Source organism: Peromyscus maniculatus, chromosome 1, assembly GCF_049852395.1.
Source record: "Peromyscus maniculatus bairdii isolate BWxNUB_F1_BW_parent chromosome 1, HU_Pman_BW_mat_3.1, whole genome shotgun sequence".
In the NCBI taxonomy this organism is placed as follows: domain Eukaryota; kingdom Metazoa; phylum Chordata; class Mammalia; order Rodentia; family Cricetidae; genus Peromyscus; species Peromyscus maniculatus.
In genome coordinates, this window is record NC_134852.1 from 33,685,665 (window position 1) to 33,705,332 (window position 19,668).

At 41.6% G+C, this 19,668-nt stretch overlaps 1 protein-coding gene and 2 pseudogenes across 2 annotated transcripts in view; 2 read left to right on the forward strand and 1 right to left on the reverse strand.

The window, feature by feature from the left end:
• Positions 1-534: 534 nt before the first annotated feature.
• On the forward strand, positions 535-5,976 carry LOC102906741 (deoxycytidine kinase pseudogene; annotated as a pseudogene). The gene has a single exon (XR_013052093.1). The product of XR_013052093.1 is annotated as a deoxycytidine kinase pseudogene (transcript).
• On the forward strand, positions 1,728-2,240 carry LOC143266898 (deoxycytidine kinase pseudogene; annotated as a pseudogene).
• LOC102907489 (cell adhesion molecule CEACAM1-like) overlaps positions 5,759-19,668 on the reverse strand; it is a 44,923-nt gene continuing 31,013 nt past the window's right edge. Inside the window, exons 7-10 of the mRNA XM_076574129.1 lie at positions 11,768-11,879; positions 11,411-11,540; positions 11,115-11,166; positions 5,759-8,078 (exon numbers count right to left, since the gene is read on the reverse strand). Coding sequence (XP_076430244.1) covers positions 11,155-11,166; positions 11,411-11,540; positions 11,768-11,879 — 254 coding nt within the window. The 3' untranslated portion in view covers positions 5,759-8,078; positions 11,115-11,154. The remainder of the gene's footprint in view (positions 8,079-11,114; positions 11,167-11,410; positions 11,541-11,767; positions 11,880-19,668) is intronic.

The window sequence follows — 19,668 nt, forward strand, 5'->3', positions numbered from 1 at the left end:
TCTGTCTGCACCCTGCCATGCTCCCCTCCATGATGATAATAGACTAAAGGTCTGAAACTGTAAGCCACCACCTCAATGAAATGTTTTCCTTTATAAGAGTTGCTGTGGTCATGGTGTCTCTTCACACCAACAGAAACCCTAACTAAGATAGAAGATGGTACCAGGGACTGAGTATTGTGATAGGCTGGACCATGTTTTTATTTGGAGGAATGTGGAGTATGGAAGCTTGGATTAGGAAAGTAGTGGAATGCTTTAAGTACTGCTTAATGAGACAGACTAGTAGGAACATGGAAGACATTGGTGTTGAGTTATTTGAACTATGGGGCCCTGTCAAGAGATTTCAGAGGGCCGGGCGGTGGTGGCGCACGCCTTTAATCCCAGCACTTGGGAGGCAGAGCCAGGTGGATCTCTGTGAGTTCGAGGCCAGCCTGGTCTCCAAAGCGAGTTCCAGGAAAGGCGCAAAGCTACACAGAGAAACCCTGTCTCGAAAAACCAAAAAAAAAAAAAAAAAAAAAAAAAAAAAGAGATTTCAGAGGAGAAGAATATTAATATGTGGCTTAGAGATTGTTCTTGTGATATTTTGGTGAAGAATATGGCTGCTTTTTGTCCTTGTCCAAAAAGTCTGCCTGAAGCTAAAGTGAAGTGTTTTGGATTAATTCCATTGGCAGAGGAGATCTCAAAGCAGCCTAGTATAGACTCTGTTGTGTTTTTATGACTGGCCATTCTTATAGAGATTTATAATGAGAAAGAGGAAGCTGAGCAAGGAAAACATACAAAATGTACAATTTGAGGAAAAAGAGCACCAGGAAGTGGAATGGAACTAATTCTTGTATTCAAAGAGAAAGACAGATTAAGAAATGGATTACAGTGGGTGGTGGCCTCCGGGCAAGATCCTACCAAGCTAAGTTTCTAACTTGTGAAAAGAAATTAAAGAAAAGCTTAAATCAGCGTGTGGTGGTACATGCCTTTAATCCCAACACTGGGAAGGCATAGGAAAGGGGATCTCTGAATTTGAAGCCAGCCTGGTCTACAGAGCCAGTTTCAGGACAGCCATGCTTAGGCAGTGAAGGAAACAACAAAAATGAAAAACCAGAAAATTGGTGGAGATGTAATTAAACAAGGGGGTCACGTTCCAGCACCAGTGAGCAGCAGAACATTGCAGCTTTGGCCCTGTGGTTCTGGATTAAGGATGGAAAAAATGGGCAATGGGCGGGGGCCCCTCGCTCCCGGGGTGGATCCGCGTGCAGGTCCTTGCTGGCCGGCGGGGCGAGGCGTGGAGGCTGGGAGTCCGGGCCGCCAGGGCGTGGCCGCTCCACAACCGGCCAAGCCGCTGGCGCCTCCGCGAGCGCCAAAGTCAAAGTGCGGGTCCCGCTGGCGAGAGCGTGACGACGATGCCCCGTGCTCCTGGCGCCGCCGCTCTCCTGCAGGTCCCGCGCCTGAGCCGCCACGAACCAGGCATGGCCACCCCGCCCAAGAGGTTCTGCCCGTCCCCCTCCACCAGCTCCGAGGGGACGCGCATGAAGAAGATCTCCATCGAGGGGAACATCGCTGCTGGGAAGTCCACCTTTGTGAATATCCTCAAGCAGGTCTGTGAGGATTGGGAAGTGGTTCCTGAACCTGTCGCCAGATGGTGCAACGTGCAAAATACTCAAGATGAAGTTGAGGAATTGACAACGTCTCAGAAAAGTGGTGGGAATGTTCTTCAAATGATGTAAGAAGAAGCCCGAATGGTGGTCTTTCACCTTCCATCCTACGCTTGTCTCAGCCGGATCCGAGCTCAACTGGCCGCTCTCAATGGCAAGCTCAAAGATGCGGAGAAAACTGTGTTATTTTTTGAACGATCTGTGTATAGTGACAGGTATATTTTTGCGTCTAATTTGTATGAGTCTGACTGCATGAATGAAACAGAGTGGACAATATACCAGGACTGGCATGACTGGATGAACAGCCAGTTCGGCCAAAGCCTTGAACTGGATGGAATAATTTACCTTCGAGCTACTCCAGAGAAATGCTTAAGTAGAATATATTTACGGGGAAGAAATGAAGAACAAGGCGTTCCTCTGGAGTATTTAGAGAAACTTCACTATAAACATGAAAGCTGGCTCCTTCATCGAACTCTGAAAACCAACTTTGATTATCTTGAAGAGGTGCCTATCCTCACACTGGATGTCAATGAAGACTTTAAAGACAAGCATGAAAGTCTGGTGGAAAAGGTCAAAGAATTTTTGAGTACTTTGTGATTGTCCGGGAGATTGCAGATGACAAAATGTCTCCAGATGCTTCAGCTTGTGTGTCGTGGCAGCTTGATGTTCATCCGAAGGTCTTCACAGGATTCAAGTTTTAAACCAGTTTTGTTTGGTGGACAGAAGCCTTTTCTAATATTGAGAATCCCCTGTAAACTTTGAGCCCCTCCTTTACTCCCTGACACCCCCCACTTCCCTCCACGTGTCAAATGAGAAGTGTTTATCTCACTGCGAAGTCTGGAGGTCGATGTTTTCAGAATCGGTACAGCGAGTGGATAAACTGTTGTAGAAGGCCCAGCCTTCCCCTGCCCTCTCGGTGGGGGTCCTGAGCAGGTTGACATGTTTTCATTCTCCCGTTAATGGCCACGTCAATGTTCTATATAAAGGATGTGTGTCTTATGTAAGTGAGTATGCCTGCCCATTACAAGCTGAGAGGTAGAGTTTAGGGAAGCCCTAGAATAGGGATTTGGTTGAGGTGTGTGTTTTGTTTTTCTTCTGTTCCCTTGAGTGATGCTGGACATTGAACCCCCAGGGTCTCATTCATGCCAGGGAAGCTTTCTACAGTGAGCTGTCCCCCGCCCCTGACATGCTGTTGTTACCAAGTGCCTCTCCTCCTACCCTATGAACGTTATCATCACCTCGCTGATGTTTACTAATGTGTCTGCAGTGCGTGTGGAGAGGAAGAGGTGAAACTCTGTTCCCAGTATGTATGGTAATGGCAGAATTACTTTATAAATGATTTCGTCTGTACCTGTTTCTTCATCTGTGATGAGTACTCTTTTTTCTTTCTTTTTTTAATGCAAATTTTGGAGATTGGAAGAAATCTTTCTATATTTAAAAGGTAGCAAAGACATTTATTACATGAGTATAAAGCTTCATTAAATTAGCTACTGCTTTTCTTAGAGTACTACAGTTTAAATGCTTGTTTAAATTACGACTTTTTTGGGGAGGGGCATGGAGACAGGGTCTCTCTACAGCTCTGGCTGTCCTGAAATTCACTATGGAGACCAGGCTGGCCTTGAACTCACAGAAATCCACCCACCTCTGTCTCCCTCCCTGCTCCCAGTGCTCAGTGCTCGGATTAAAGGCATGCAACACCACACCCGTCTCTGATTTTCTTAAAATCATTTGAGATACAAGTATAGTTTTTCCTCAATTTCTTTTTAAGTTTTATGTAAAATATGATAGAACATAATGGCATTTTCCACTGGCCCTGTATTGTTAATAAGTAGTCTCTCTTTACCGTTACACTTGGTGAGATGGTGAGGGAGACCGAGCCAAGGTGGGACATTTCAGCCGTTTAGTCTGCTTCTGCCACCTCTCACACACACACCCCTTGTACAGTTTTCCTTTTCTATTTGGAGTTCTTAGGCAGTCTGCGAACTTAAGATTTAAGTCACATATTTCTGCTGTGAGAATGCTGTGACCAACCATACTTTGCTCCATAGTTTACTTTGTAGGATTGTCCTTAGACTCTTATACTCACAAAGAAACTGTTGATAAAAACAATTTTGCGGTTTTGAGGAAGAGGTCTTGGTGGACTCTTTCATAGAGCAAAGGGAAGCAATGCCTTCTGGGAAATGAGCTAAGTTTTAATCTAGTCTTTAAGATTAGAAGTCAAAAACAAAAATATTAAGGAAAGGAAAACCTAATTGATCTTTGAAGTATTGTTATGTGGAATTGAGTGGGACTTTTGAGGCCTTTCTTCCAGAAAACAAGGACTTGGTTGTCAGGCCTATATTAGGCCTAAACCTTGGTGCCATGTAGTTGTACTTAAATCATTTCAATGGAAAGTGTCTTAGTGATTGGAACTTCTAGAGCAGTTTGGAGTTCTTCCATTTGAAAAATGTGATATTTGCATGGGATTGTTTGAATCTTGTTTTCTAGTCCCTCCCCGTCACCACCCTCATAGTCTGAAGGTAGATTTTTCTCTTGATAAAGGAACAAAAAAGGTGAACATCTTGTTTGTAAATAGGTATCTAGTAACTAGTGGTAAACTTGAAATGGTAGAATTCTTTAAAGCCTAATTCTAGATAGCCTTAAGAAAATATATCTTAATTACTTTTGAACCTGTATTCACCTTGTTTTTTTTTTTCAAATATCTTAACTTATATTTTCTTTTTCAGAGCTGCTTCTTATTTGGGACTACTTTTTTTTTTAATTGAGGCGTAATTCATAAAAGGGTATATTGTTTTGATGAGACTTTTTACAACTGTGGCTGGATGTCTTTCTTTAGTCTTCCAAGTGGGGCCATTTTACTTTTTTAGAGTTACTTTTTAAAGTCATGAGGTCAACAACTTGGACTACTATGCATGTAAGTGCTAATACAAATTAAAGCCCAAGTTGACCTCCAGCAGCAGTTCATTCTATGTTGACAGTGAGAGAACACTTTGCCTGTTAGGATACTGTTACTCGTGGACTGAAATGCTGAAGAAACCCCTCCCCCTATTTTGTTTTTTTGCAAAAATCAGTGTATTCTAGGGTTTCCTGGTTGACCTCAACAGATAAACTGAGATGATAGTCTTAGTTCAGAAATGATCTGAATGTAGATTTACAGTCTACGTGTACAGCTGGCTAAGTGAGATCGCTTTCACAGTTCTGCATGTATCCCATCGGCTCCCCATTAGTTACTGAACTCTTAAAACTGGTATTGTAACATTATTACAATGTTTTGCACCAATTTTATAAACTTTACAGTACAATATGTGTTCCTTTTCTGAGGCAAACCAAAGGTATATTTCTCAAGGTTCTGCTGCTATCAGCAGCGTTGATGGAGGATTTCTTATACATTTGTAATAGATAGAAATAAACCAGAAAAAAAGAAGAAAAAAAAGTGGTGGAGGAAAAGGTGAACACTGCAAGAATACTCAAAAGGGCTGAGAGTTGCAAACGCCAAGATTGGCTTTGCATAGTAAATGGAATAGAACAGCTCTGAACTATAGCTTACTTTTCCTGGTTTGATCTGACAGAATGATTGAATGCTTTTGTACAAAAATCAGAGCCTTAAAAACAAGGATTTGGTGAGATTGTAAAATGGTGTGCCACTTTGGCAAAACAGTTTGGTGGTTGGTCAAAATGCAAAACATTGTTACTCTGTTACTCAACAATTCTACCTTTAGGAATATAACCTCAAACTACTGAAAATGTGCACCTATGAAACATGTACATCAAGGTTTACAGCAGTGTGTTGCTAATAGTAAAAAAGTTAAAACAACTCAAATAGCTATCAAATACTGGAGAGAAATAAAATGTGGCTTATTCATACAATAGAATATTATTAAGACATAAAAATGAATGAGAAACTAACAGATTAAATGACTTTGGTGAACCTTCATAATTTCATTTGTAGATCTTTCCATTTCTAATTTATAAATACATTTGGGGTTATAAATTATAAATGTACTGCCTCCTGTCAACATTGTATACTTCTATTTGATGATTTCTGTGTCAAGCATTATATGGAAATGTTTCCAAGTATTTTCTGTATTAACTGTGAATGAATAGAACAAAATAAATTGCCTGTGATGGAAAAAAAAACAATTTTGCTTTATATATAGTGTATCATGGAAATGTTACAATTTTTGTTGAACTAGGAAATACTTTTAACAAATTCCAGGAGGCTTAAAGCTCCCGTTAATAATGTATGTAACTCTAAACCACTTCCATGTTTAACTGTAAAAATCTGCTTGTATTCATTTGAGGCCTATATGTAATTAAAAGTCTTTTTATTGTTTTTCCCCTCCAAGTGTGGTTTTTTAAAGTTAAGATGTGCATTATTTTTACTAGGTAATTAGCCATTCTACTTCACATTAGGAAAAACATGTAATTTTTCGAAATGAAGAATCACGTTTATTTTGAAGCTATAATTTTCCTTTCTCAAGTGTTACCTTTTATTTTTGGTTTCTTATTCAAAGATGATAATTTAGTGGGTTAGCTGGTACAGTAGCACTGATCTTTGAAAAGGGGACTCAACTTCAAATCTGTAATAACCAAAAATAGTCTTGTGATATATCTGACCTCTTTTTATTTTTGTTTGATAAAAATAAATGTGCTAATTTAAATGTTTGCCAATAAATAAACTTCAATTTTATGGAAAAAAAATGGGCAATGGAATTTGCCTCCTTGACTAAGGAAAACCACTGAGGCTAGGCATGTGTCAGGGGTGTCCCTAAATGGAGGACCAGAGAGGTCATTGTGTGAAGCTGTGAAGGAGAACTTGGATTGCCTTGGAGACCCCAAGATGTTGGAGATGCCAGAGTCCTGGGATACCTGCTGAGAAGAGCTGCTAACAGGGAGTGGACACAGCCCAAGAGAGTAATGTGTTGTGGTCAACATAGCTGAAAGAAGCTGTAGATCTGAAGAGCAGTTTGAAGTAAGACCTGGAGATGCAGAGTTTGGAGTTTGTCCTGATTATTTTCAGTCTGACTTTGGTACAGTATTTCCTCATTATGCTCCCTTCCCTATGCTTTGGAAGAGTAATATATATCTTGTGCCATTATATGTTGGAAGCATGTGATTATTTCATTTTTATTTTATAGGAGATTATAGTTTAGAGATTTCATGAATCTCAGAAGAAACTTTGAACTTTGCACTTTTAAATATTGTTAATCTGTGATAGACTATGGAGAGTTTTGAAGTTGGAGTAAATATATTTTCCATTATGATATTGTTACAAGCTTATGGGGGCCAGGAAGTGGGATGTGGTGGTTTGAATGTAATTGGCCCCCACAAGATAACAGGGAGTGGCACTATTAGGGGGTATGATTTTGTTGGAGTAGATATGGCCTTGTTGGAGAAAGTGTGTCACTGTAGAAGCAGGCTTTGAGGTCTCCTATGCTCAAGCCATACCCAGTGTTTCAGTTTACTTTGTGTTGCCTGTGGATCAAAGATGTAGAATTCTCAGCTCCTTCTCCAGCACCATGTCTGCCTGCATGCCATCATGTTCCACCGTGATGATAATGGACTGAATCTCTAAGCCATAAGCCCTCCCATTAAATGTTTTCCTTCATAAGAGTTTCTGTCATCATGGTGTCTCTTTACAGCAGTAGAAATCCTAAGACAGTCCTAAGAGGTAGCAGCACTGGGACAGGAAACAATGTCAGACATGCTGTGGCTGCAGGTCAGCCCAGGGAATGCCTGAACTTGCTCAGTGAGAAGGTGGTGGCTTGTGTTGTGAGAACCTGAATTATAATGGGAAATGTGAGATTGCTTTTTCTTATTTTAGATTTACTTTTTTTTCACCCTGTCTCTCAGTCTGTGTCATTGTCTCTGTCTCTCTGTCTCTGTCTCTGTCTCTCTCTCTGTCTCTCTCTCAGTATGCCACGAGTGCTTGCAGGGTTCCTATTGAAGCCAGCAGAGGGCATCATTGCCCCTGGATATGAAGCTGCAGGCAGCTGTGAACCTCCTGATGTGTGTGCTGGGAACTGAACTCAAGTCTTCCAGAAGATCAGCAAGTGCTCTTAGCTTCTGAGAGTTTTTAAATTTTGTGTTTGGAAGGTTTTGAGTTTGCAGGTTCTCTTTGCATGTCACTATCAGTCTCATTCCCACCCACCTGTGACACAAACCTCATATTCTACACCATTATGAGGCAGATGGTTGGGCCACCACCAGCCTGTCTTTATCCAGGGACGCTCACTTGTGTCCATGTTGTGGCAATGTGTTAAGAATAGTTACCTTCTCCAGGGAGTCGGGACTCCACTCCTGCTTTCTCACTGCAGATTCATCTCCTCTGATAATCCCAGGCCCCTCTCGGCCCTCACAGAACTCTGAGATGGACATCTCAGCACCATCCTGTTAAGTGTTTCTCCTGGTGCTGGTCAAAGTATGTATATCCTCCTAGGAGAAGCAAAGGTGTGCATGCATGCATGTGCATGTGTGTGCACCTGGACACATGTACAGTCTCAGGTATGAGAAATTAAGAACCATTCAACAAATATTTATTTAAATGTAAAAATTTGAGGACTGGGATGTAACTCCATAGGCAGAGCTTACTTAGTGTGCACAAAGCTCTGTATTTGATCCCCAGGACTTCATTCAATGATGATATATGAAGGAGGATGAAAAGCTCAAAGTCATCCTTGGTTATGTACTGATTTTGAAGCTGGCCTGGGTTATGTGAGTCACACTCATAAAAATTATAAAAAAAAGTAGTCAGGAAAGAAAATGTAATAGTAAATAGTGGTCATTGGATAGGTGGTTGACACACTTGTTTACTTCTCCTGAATTGTTTGTCCTTGTCCTTACAACACCACCTGCCAAAAGTGGAGCATTTGCCCGGTGCCACATGTAACTGGGCATGACCATGAAGCTTGGGCATAGTGGCCAAGGGGGCTTAAAACAACCTCACTCTTCCAATCTGATATTTGACTGCCTGTGGCACAGGAAGTCCGAGGAGTACATGCTCTTCTGAGGGCTCTCAATACTGGTAAATATTTCAATAACGTCACTAACCAAGATAATGGCCAAGTCCCATGGTCACCTCTATCTTGATGAAGTCACCAGCCAAGATGGCAACAAAGTCACTTTGTTTCCTTCTGTGTGGTGAGCTCAGCTCATGATAAAAGAGCCCAGACCTCACCAGGGCATGAGTCCATGGGGAATATAGAAATATGGGTGGCCATTGCTTTATTTCTCAAACAATGGATCTCAAGCATGGAAATAACAGAAGAAAGTACCCAAAGGGTACAGGTATGTGGGCCCCAAAGAGCAAAGTAAAGACACAGAGGAAGGACTGCCATGGACTTGATCCAAGACAGTGGGTCCATATATGTCAGAACAGAGGTAACTATGAATGCAAAGTGGTCTCATTTGGATCTTCCTTTGATCTCACTCAGCTCTTAGGTAGAAGCTAGGATCCACAAGGCCCTCTACAGGACCTTACTTAGCGGTCACTGCTCTGTGTTTGTGTACAGGCCCTGCCTGTCCCTCTATGCCTGTGTATGTGAATGTTGGTGGTGGTAGTGGCGGTGATGGTAGTGCTGGTGGTGGTTGATGGTTTGCTGGCATGTATGTCTATACATTATGTATATGTCTGGTAGCCCCAGGGAAGAGAAAATGGTATCAGATTCCCTGACACCAGAGTTACAAAAGGTTTTTAGCTGTGTGGTTGATGAGGATCCAAATCCTCTGGAAGAGCAGCCAAGTGCTTATATCCACCGAAGCACCTCTCCAGCTCCTATTCCTGGCATCTCTTGAGTATGCTCAAATGTATGAAGTCAGGTAGGAACAGGCTTAGAGTCTTCCAGGTCAACTAGTTTCTTTCCTGATGCACCCTTTTCAGTCACTACTCTCCTGTCACAGTAGTGGGGCAGAGGTATACAGGGAGACAGATGCATTTAGAACAGAGGGACCCACAGAGCTAAGTGTTGACAAGAACAACATCTCATGAAGGCCTTCTGTGCTAGAGCCTTTAGAAGACAGCACCCGGACCACTTTAACATGCAGCCCATGGTCCCTGGCCATTGTCCACTCTCGCTCCTTGAGGGCCTTTCATCTGCAGTGGCCCTTTGGACAATGTCCACCCTCACTGTTGAGCATGCCTCCCATCATTCTCTAAGAAACCTGCCAGTCTTCTACACGACAGGATGTCTCTTGTCTGAATCCATCTGCCAGACTACAATCTGATGCACGAGGAACTAAGGACACACAGTTGTGGCTCTGAGTGTCCCCATCTCTCCAGAGTCATCTGAGAGGAAGCGGACAGTGAAAGTGGCAGTGCTTACCTCATTAGGAGAGTTGTCACGTGACCCAGGGAAGCAAGAGAAGAGTCACCAGATCATTGAAGTACAAAGCTCATCTAAGACTTGTGATTTGTAGCTGAAGGAGGTGGCAGGAAGTGGTGGTAAATGTGGGGTGGGGGTTGAGGGCTGTCATGCCCAATTCCAGACTCCTACAGAGTCTGTTTCACAGACCTAGCTTATTAGAACCAGAGGAGAGGTAACAAGGACAGAGAACTGGATTATTCAGTTCAGGAGTTCTCCAAGTTCACAAAGCCTTGATTATCCTTTCCTCAGTGGTATCTGTGACTGACATGTTCCTTTGATAATGAGGAGCAGAGTGAAGACCCAGACACACACAGTAGAGAGTCCCCCTAAAGGAGAATGAATGCCCACAACCTTCACACACAGCAGGGAAGGCATTAGGTTCAGGAACTTGATCTTGGACATGTGGTTCCCTCATGCCAGCCTAGCGTAGGTGGACTGAGTCTCCTTTCAGCACTGACTTGGTCTCCTGTGGCTTGGAAGGCTGTGAAGACCTACAGCACCTGAGGGCCGGTGTTGTGAAATATTTGTTAAACAACGCAAAGATGTGTTCTGTTTGTATAACTATGTAAACATGTGTTACTGGTTTATCTTGACTGCCCAAGACACTGGACTTTCTAAGAAAAAGCTGAATGTCTAATAGTGAGGGAGGATAGATAGGTGGGACATCTAGGCAGGAGAGTAAGTAGGAGGAGGTATTTAGGTTCAAAAAAGAAAGAAAAAAGAAGCCAGGGAGACATCTGGGGCCAGGAAGACAGACAGACAGGGAAGAAGCAGGAAAGTAGGACATACAGAATGAAAGAAAGGTTAAAAGGCCTGAGGCAAAACATAGAAGAGTAGAACCAGTTTAAATTAAGGTAAAGGAGCTAGTTACACAAGCCTAAGCTAAGGACAAGCCTAAGCTAAGGTTGAGCATTCATAATTAATAATAAGTCTCCATGTCTTTATTTGGGAGCTGCTTGGCAGCCTAAAGGAAATGCCAGCCAGAGGCTGGGAAGAGAAGATCTGCTCTGTAAGTCAGACAGGAGACAGTGGCTGGTGTCCAGGATGCTGTGGAAGGACTGGCAGGTGGTGGGACCTTTGATTCCCAAAGTTCAGTGCCTTTACTTACTGAGGGTGGACGGGTCCAGTTGTCCTCACTGAGCATGCTCTTACTTCTTGCCCTAAAGAAATGGGAGACACTGTCACTGTGTTTGGTTCCTCAGTTGGGAAGGACCGTGGGAGCCAATGTTTCCTGGGAGCTGCCTGGTGTCCTTGCTGTGCATTCACACCATGGCTGCCACTGCCTTTCTTGGTGCTGCCTCCTTTTCCAATCTAACCAGCCCCTCCTAGTCTTTGATCCTTTTGCCCCATCATATTAGCTGTTTTCTAACTGGTTCTGGGATGGTACTTTGATTGAGAATTTACTTTTGCCTTCTTTTTCTTTTGAGGTTTCATGTTTGAGGCTGCTTTTGAGGTTTCATTGAGGTTGGTTGGCTCATTGAGGTTTGTTGGCTCATTGTCCTCTTGTTTAATGTCGTTCTCATTTTGTGGCTCCCTGGTGAAAGATGAAGTCAATTTATCTCCAAACTTCTCAGGGAAAGGAGTGACCATAACCAACAGACAATGGGGTATAGGGCATAGGAAGGCAGTGATATGAGCAACACAGCACACACATAGCAAAGAGAAGAAGATGGAGTCCAGACACAAAGTGAAGGAAGCCTCTTCCCTTTCCCGAGCATGGAGGGAATGGAAGAGTAGGTGGAAGGGTGTAAGACACTTCACCTGCCACGACGGCTGCGCCACAGGAAAACCAGTACAAATATTACTGCAATCAGCCCCATCAGACATTGGGCAATAATGCCAATAATACCACTTAATGAAGGCCGATGTTCACCTGTCATGAACAGAAAAGAGAAGAAGCATCACCATAAATTCATCCTCACCGAGCAAGTGGACAAGAACTTTCTGATTGTGTCTGACATCTGTTTGTTCCTTTGGGGAGTGCACTTCCTGTGAGAAGGTAGATTAGGAGAGGTGAGGCAATAAGCAGGGTATTCTCTCCTAGTACTCCTGTAAGTACTACGTTTCTAGGCTGGCCATGTGTCTTCCTTCAAGTCCTGGCTGTGGCAGGTGGGGAGAGAGTGTGCTTTAAGCTGCAGCCTAAATCATATCTACTCTGGCAGTCCTTGGAAGGCTCTGAAGATGGGAGAAAGTCACATAGCAATTTTTACATTAAAATTACAGTTATTTTTAATGATCACATCTTTTTCTCGTTGTCCTAATAGTGGTCAATGTAAATATTCACCTCTCTGGTTCCTGTGGCCAGGAGTTAACTGAAAGAATATTGAGGCTCCATACACAAAGAGTCCTGCCCCTTGACACCATCCCTAGAACACAGCTGGTCCATGGGAACCCCTGCCCAACTCTGTCCCAGTTGCTGGCCAGCAGGCAAGGCTCCTGCACGAAGGCCCCACCCACACCAAGGCCCCCCACTTGACCTTGTAATCTATACACCCTGCCTCCATACCCATCCCCCTGAGATCCCAGCCACTTCCTGAGGCATGGAAACCAAGCCGGCAGCCCTCATTGGACAAAGAGCTATCATTGAGTAACCTCCTGAGACAGCGAATCTGCCAGCCCTCATTAGACTAAGAGTGGCTTTCTGAGACATAGAATCTTCCACCTCTCATTGGTCCGAGAGGCTTCCTGAAACACAGAATCTGTAAGCTCTGATTGAACCAAGAGCCCTAATAAGACCAAGAGTGGCTCTGTGAGTCACAGAATTAACAAGCTTGGGTTGACCCAAGAGCAGTTCCCTGAAGCACAGAATCTACCTGCTCCAATTAGACCAAGAACTAAAATTGCACCTAGAAGGGCCCCCTGAGACACAGACACAAGAGTGAGACAATAGCAACTCACTCACACAGGTACCTTTTATACCAATTAGAGGAAGAGATGGGCAGATGTCAAGGGAAAAATACATACAACAACATGAAGAGCATTATGGCATCACCAGAACCTAGCCCTCCTCCAACAGCAAGACCTGAACATCACAATGTAGAAGAAGCAGAAGAAAGCAACCTTAAGAACAGCATCATGAAGATGCTAGAGGCCTCTCAAGAAACAAATGAAAAAAGAAATTGTGGAAAAGATAAACAAAAAAATGGAAGAAATAAATAACAAAATAGAGGAAAAGACAAATAAAAATTGGAAGAAATCAATAAATCCCTTAAAGAAAGCCAAGAAAACCATGAAAAAGCAATTAAACATGGGAGGGAAACACTTCAAGACCTGAAAAGGTATATAAAAACAATGAAGACACAAACGGAAGAAATGGTGAAAATAGAAAATCTGAGTAAACGAACAGGAAATACAGGTGCAAGTATAACCAACAGAATACAAACAATGGAAGCAAGACTCTCTGGTGTAGAGGATACAATAAAGGAAATAGATTCATCAGTCAAAGAAAATATCAAAGCCAAAAAAACCATAGCACAAAACATCCAGGAAATCTGGGATACCATGAAAAGGCCAAATCTAAGAATAATATGGATAGAGAAGGAGAAGAATACCAACTAAGAGGCACAGAAAATATATTCAACAAGATCATAGAAGAAAACTTTCCCAACGTAAAGAAGGAAATAACTATGAAGATACAAGAAGCCTATAGAGCACCAAAAAGGCTAGACCACCCCCGAAAAGTCCCCTCATCACATAATAATTAAACAACTAAATCTACAGAATAAAGAAAGAATATTAAGAGCAGTAAAAGAAAAAGGCCAAGTGACTTATAAAAGCAAACCCATCAGAATAACACCCAATTTCTCAATGGAGACTTTGAAAGCCAGAAGGACCTGGACAGACATAATGCAGACACTAAGACACCATGGATGCCAGCCTAGACAAATATACCCAGAAAAATCTTTCGATCACCATAGATGGAGTGAACAAGTCATTCTAGGACTAAACCAGATTTAAACAATACCTACCCACAAATCCAGCCCTACAAAAAGCACTAGAAGGAAAATTCCAACCTTAGGAAGTCAGATATACCCACAAAAATACATGCAATAGATAACCCCTCTCAGAAAACCCCAAAGAAGAGAAATACACACTCACTACAATCCAAAAGATAACAGGAACTAACAATCATGAGTCATTAATATCTCTTAATATCAGTGGATTTAATTCACCTATAAAAAAACAAAGGCTAACAGAATAAATACAAAATCGGGATCCATCTTTCTGCTGCTTACAAGAAACACACCTCAATTTCAAAGATAGGCTCTACCTCAGTTAAAAGACTGGGAAAAGTCTTACCAATCAAATGGTCTTAAGAAGCAAGCTGGATATTACTATCCTAATATCCTACAAAATAGACTTAAACCTAAAATCAGTGAAAAAAGATCAAAAAGGACATTACATATTCATCACAGGAAAGATACACCAAGAGGAAGTTTCAATTCTGAACATTTATGCTCCAAACTCAAGGGCACCCACATATGTAAAAGAAACATTACTAAAGCTTAAATCACACATAAAACTCCACACATTAATAGTGGGAGGCTTCAACACCCCATTTGCACCACTGGACAGATCTGCCAAATCAAAACTTAACAGAGAAATAAGGGGCTTAACTGATGTAATGACTCAAATGGACTTAATATCTACAGAACGTTCCACCCTAACAGAAAAGAATATACTTTCTTCTCAGCACCCCATGGAACTGTCTCTAAAATTGTCCACATACTCGGTCACAAAGCAAACCTCAACAGATACAAAATAATTGGAATAACCTCCTGTATTCTATCAGACCACCATGGTTTAAAGTTAGATTTCAACAGCAACAAAAATTACAGAAAGCCTACAATCTCATGGAAACTGAATAATGATCAACTGAATCGCCAATTGGTCAAGGAAGAAATAAGAAAGAAATTAAAGATTTCCTAGAGATAAATGAAAATGAATATACTACATACCCACACTTATGGGACACTATGGAAGCAGTGCTAAGAGGAAAATTCATAGCACTAAATGTCCACATACAGAAATTGGAGAATTCTCACACTAGTGACTTAACAGCACACCTGAAAGCTCTAGAATAAGAAGAAGCAAAGTCACCTAGGAGGAATAGATGTCAGGAAATAATCAAATTGAGAGCTGAAATCAATAAGATAGAAACAAAGACAATACAACGAATCAATGAAACAAAGAGTTGGTTCTTTGAGAAAATCAACAAGATAGACAAGCCCTTATCCACACTAACCAGAAGGCAGAGAGAGAGCATCCAAATTCGGAAAATTACAAATGAAAAGGGAGGCATAACAACTGACAAGGAGGAAATCTAGAGAATCATCAGGTCATACTTCAAAAACCTGTACTCCATAAAATTGGAAAATCTAAAAGAAATGAACAATTTTCTGGATAGGTACCACATACCTAAGTTAAATCAAGACCAGATGACCTATTTAAATAGACCAATAACGCTAAGGAAATAGGAACCATCATTAAAAGTCTCCCAAACAAAAAAGCCAAGGACCAGATGGTTTCAATGCAGAATTCTACCAGATCTTCAAAGAGGAGTTACTACCAATACTCTTTTAATTGTTCCACACAATAGAAACAGAAGGAACATTACCAAACTCTTTCTATGAGTCTACAGTTATTCTGATTCCCAAGCCAAACAAAGATGCAACAAAGAAAGAGAATTACAGACCACTCTCTATGATGAACATTGAAACAAAAATACTCAATAAAATATTAGCAAACTGAATTCAAGAACACATCACACAATCATCCATGTTAATCAAGTAGGCTTCATCTCAGAGATACAAGGATGGTTCAACATATAAAAGTCTCTCCATATAATATACCATATATGCAAACTGAAAGAAAAAAACCACGTGATCATTTCATTATATGCTGAACAGGCCTTTGACAAAATCCATCACCCCTTCATGATAAAGGTCTTGGAGAGATCAGGAATGCAGGGAACATACCTAAACATAATAAAGGCAATTTACAGCAAGCCAACAACCAACATCAAAGTAATTGGAGAAAAACTCAAATCAAATCCACCAAAATTAGGAATAAAACAAGGCTGACAATTCTCCTCATATTTATTCAATATACTACTCGATGTTCTAGCTAGAGCAATAAGACAACAAAAGGAGATCAAGGGGATATAAATTGTAAAGGAAGAAGTCGAACTTTCAGTACTTGCAGATGACATGATAGTATACATATGTGACCCCAAAAATTTTCTCAAGGAACTCTTACAGCTGATAAACACCTTCAGTAATGTGGCAGAATACAAGATTAACTAAAAAAAAATAGTAGCCCTCCTTATACAAATGACAAATGGGCTGAGAAAGAAATCAGAGAAACATCACCCTCTACAATAGCCACAAATAATATAAAATACCTTGGGGTAAATCTAACTAAGCAATAGAAGGACCTATATGACAAAAACTTTAAGTCCCTGAAGAAAGAAGTTGAAGAAGATGTCAGAAAATGGAAAGATCTCACATGCTCATGGATAGGTAGGATTAACATAGTAAAAGAGGCAATCTTACCAAAAGCAATCTACAGATTCAATGCAATCCCCATCAAAATATCAACACAATTCTTCACAGACCTGGATAGAACAATACTCAACTTCATACGCAAAAACAAAAACCCAGGATAGCCAAAAGAATCCTGTATAATAAAACAACCTCTGGAGGCATCATAATCACTTACCTGAAGCTCTACTATAGAGCTACAGTAATAAAAACAGCTTGGTACTGGAATAAAAACTGACAGGTGGACAAATGCAACCAAACTGAAGATACTGACATTAATCAGGACACCTACAATTAGGTGATTTTAAACAAAGAAGCCCAAACTGTACAATGGATAAAAGAAAGCATCTTCAACAAATGGTGCTGGCATAACTGGCTGTCAACATGTAGAAGGCTGCAAATAGATCCATATCTGTAACCGTGCACAAAACTTAAGTCCAAGTGCATCAAAGACTTCAACATAAATCCAGCTACTCTGAACCTGCTAGAAGAGAAAATAGGAAGTAGTCTTGAACGCATTGGCATAGGAGATCACTTCCTAAATATAACACCAGTAGCACAGACACTGAGACAAACAATCAATCAATGGGACCTCTTGAAACTGAGAAGCTTTTGTAGAGCAAAGGATACGGTCAACAAGGCAAAGCGACAGCCTACAGAATGGGAAAAGATCTTCACCAACCCCACATGTGACAGAGGACTGATATCCAGAATATATAAGGAACTCAAGAAATTAGACATCAAAACGACCAACAGTCCAATTGAGAAATGGGCTTTAGAACTAAACAGAGAATTCTCAACAGAGGAAACTCAAATGGCTGAAAGACATTTAAGGAATTGCTCAACATCCCTAATCATCAGGGAAATGCAAATCAAAACAACTCTGAGATACCACCTTATGCCTGTCAGAGTGGCTAAGATCAAAAACACTGAAGACACTTTATGCTGGAGAGGATGTGGAACGAGGGGAACTCTCCTCCACTGCTGGTGGGAATGCAAGCTTGTACAACCACTTTGGAAATCAATGTGGCACTTTCTTAGAAAATTGGGAATCAATCTCCCCCAAGATCCAGCTATACCACTCCTGGGCATATACCCAAGAAATGCTCAATCATACCACAAGAGCACTTGCTCAGCTATGTTCATATCAGCATTGTTTGTAATAGCCAAAATCTGGAAGCAACCTAGATGCCCTTCAACTGAAGAATGGATAAATAAATTGTGGCACATATACATAATGGAACACTACTCAGCAGAGAAAAACAATGACATCATACGGTTTGCAGGCAAATGGATGGATCTAGAAAAAATCATCCTGAGTGAGGTAACCCAGACTCAGAAAGACAAATATGGTATGTACTCACTCATAGGAAGATGCTAGATGTGGAACAAGGATGACTGGACTGCTACTCATATCACCAGTGAGGCTACCTGGAAAACGGGACCCCAAAAAAGACACAGAGAAATGGATGAGATCTACATGAACAGCCTGGTCATGAGTGGGAACAATGAAGAGCGACGGTCGAGGGAAAGAGAGTGGGAGATCCTAGCTGGATCAAGAAAAGAGAGGGAGAACAAGGAATAGGAGACCATGGTAAATGAAGACCACATGAGAAGGGGAGGAAGCAGAGAGCTAGGGAGGCCCACAGAGATCCACAAAGATACCCCCGCAAAAGACTGCTGGCAATGGTCGAGAGATGGCAGGAACTGACCTACTCTGGTGATGGGATGGCCAGACACCCTGATAGTTGTGCCATAAACTCCATCCAAGGACTGAGGAATCTGGATGCAGACATCCACGGCTGGGCCCCTGGTGGAGCACTAGGAGTCTAATTAGTGAGAAAGAAGAGGGTTTATATGAGCGAGAATTGTTGAAGCCAAGGTTGGATAAAGCACAGGGACAAATAACCAAATGAATGGAAGCACAGGATCTATGAACCAAAGGCTGAGGGGCTCCCAACTGGATCAGGCCCCCTGAATGGGTGAGACAGTCATTTGGCTTAATCTGTTTGGGAGGCAGCTGTGCGTTGGTGCCGGGTCCTGGGATCGTTGCATGAATTGGCTGTTTGAATCCTGGGACTTATGCAGGGATGCTTGGCTCGGTCTGGGAGGGGGGGACTGGACCTGCCTGGACTGAGTCTACCAGGTCGATTCCGATCCTCGGGGGGAGACCTTGATCTGGAGGAGGTGGGAATGGGGGGTGGGCTGGGGTGAGGGGGAGGGGGGTGAGAGGGGGAGAACAGGGGAATCTGTGGCTATTATGTTGAACTGAATGGTGTTGTAAAATAAATTTTAAAAAAATTTAAAAAAAAAGAGTGAGGCCTTCTGATCAGCTGGAACCAAGATACTGTGCTAACTATATGCATTCCCAAAGTCGAGACACCCTGGAGGATGTTCAGTTGGGTCTTCCAAAGTCAGTGAGCCTGATTAACCCTTTATCAATAATGCATTCTACACTGTTATCAACCTAGTCATCTTGTTCTTGTGTCTGCTGTAGAAGGGAACTCTATCTTTGTTAAACCATAGATATTATCATGGTATACATGCTGTGAACATGTATATGTACAAGTTGTAATGTATTCTGTGTTGTAGGCATATTATTTAATTTTACCACTTCATCACTTTTGTACAGTGGTCAAGCAGACACCTCAAACTCCAGCATTTATATTAAGTGCATTTTTACATTTTAGGCCACTGGATCCAGATTTTATATTGGCAGTTATTGAGGTCAAAAGCAATATATTATAACAGAATGTATAAATATTTTTGATAAAACAGTCTATATTTTATAAAAAGTTATTATAACACTAAAGCTGTACCTCAAAAGTCTCACAAATAATTTGATCAAATACTCTACATATCTTCAGAGGATCCGTTTGTGGCTTTTTATCTTTCTTATGGCATGCCTTTTTACAATCATGACCTTCACTTGGCTGGAATTTTTTCAGGTTTTTGTTTGTTTTTACTTTTTTTCTCTTAGCCTGTCATTTCATTGTTTTTCCTCAATTCAGTATCATTGATGATCCTGTGCTTAGCATGTTAGGGCCATTATACCTCAGGAATAGCAAGTTTGGTAACTAACCACACTTGAATTAACCACGCAATCACAGTGAGCTCATC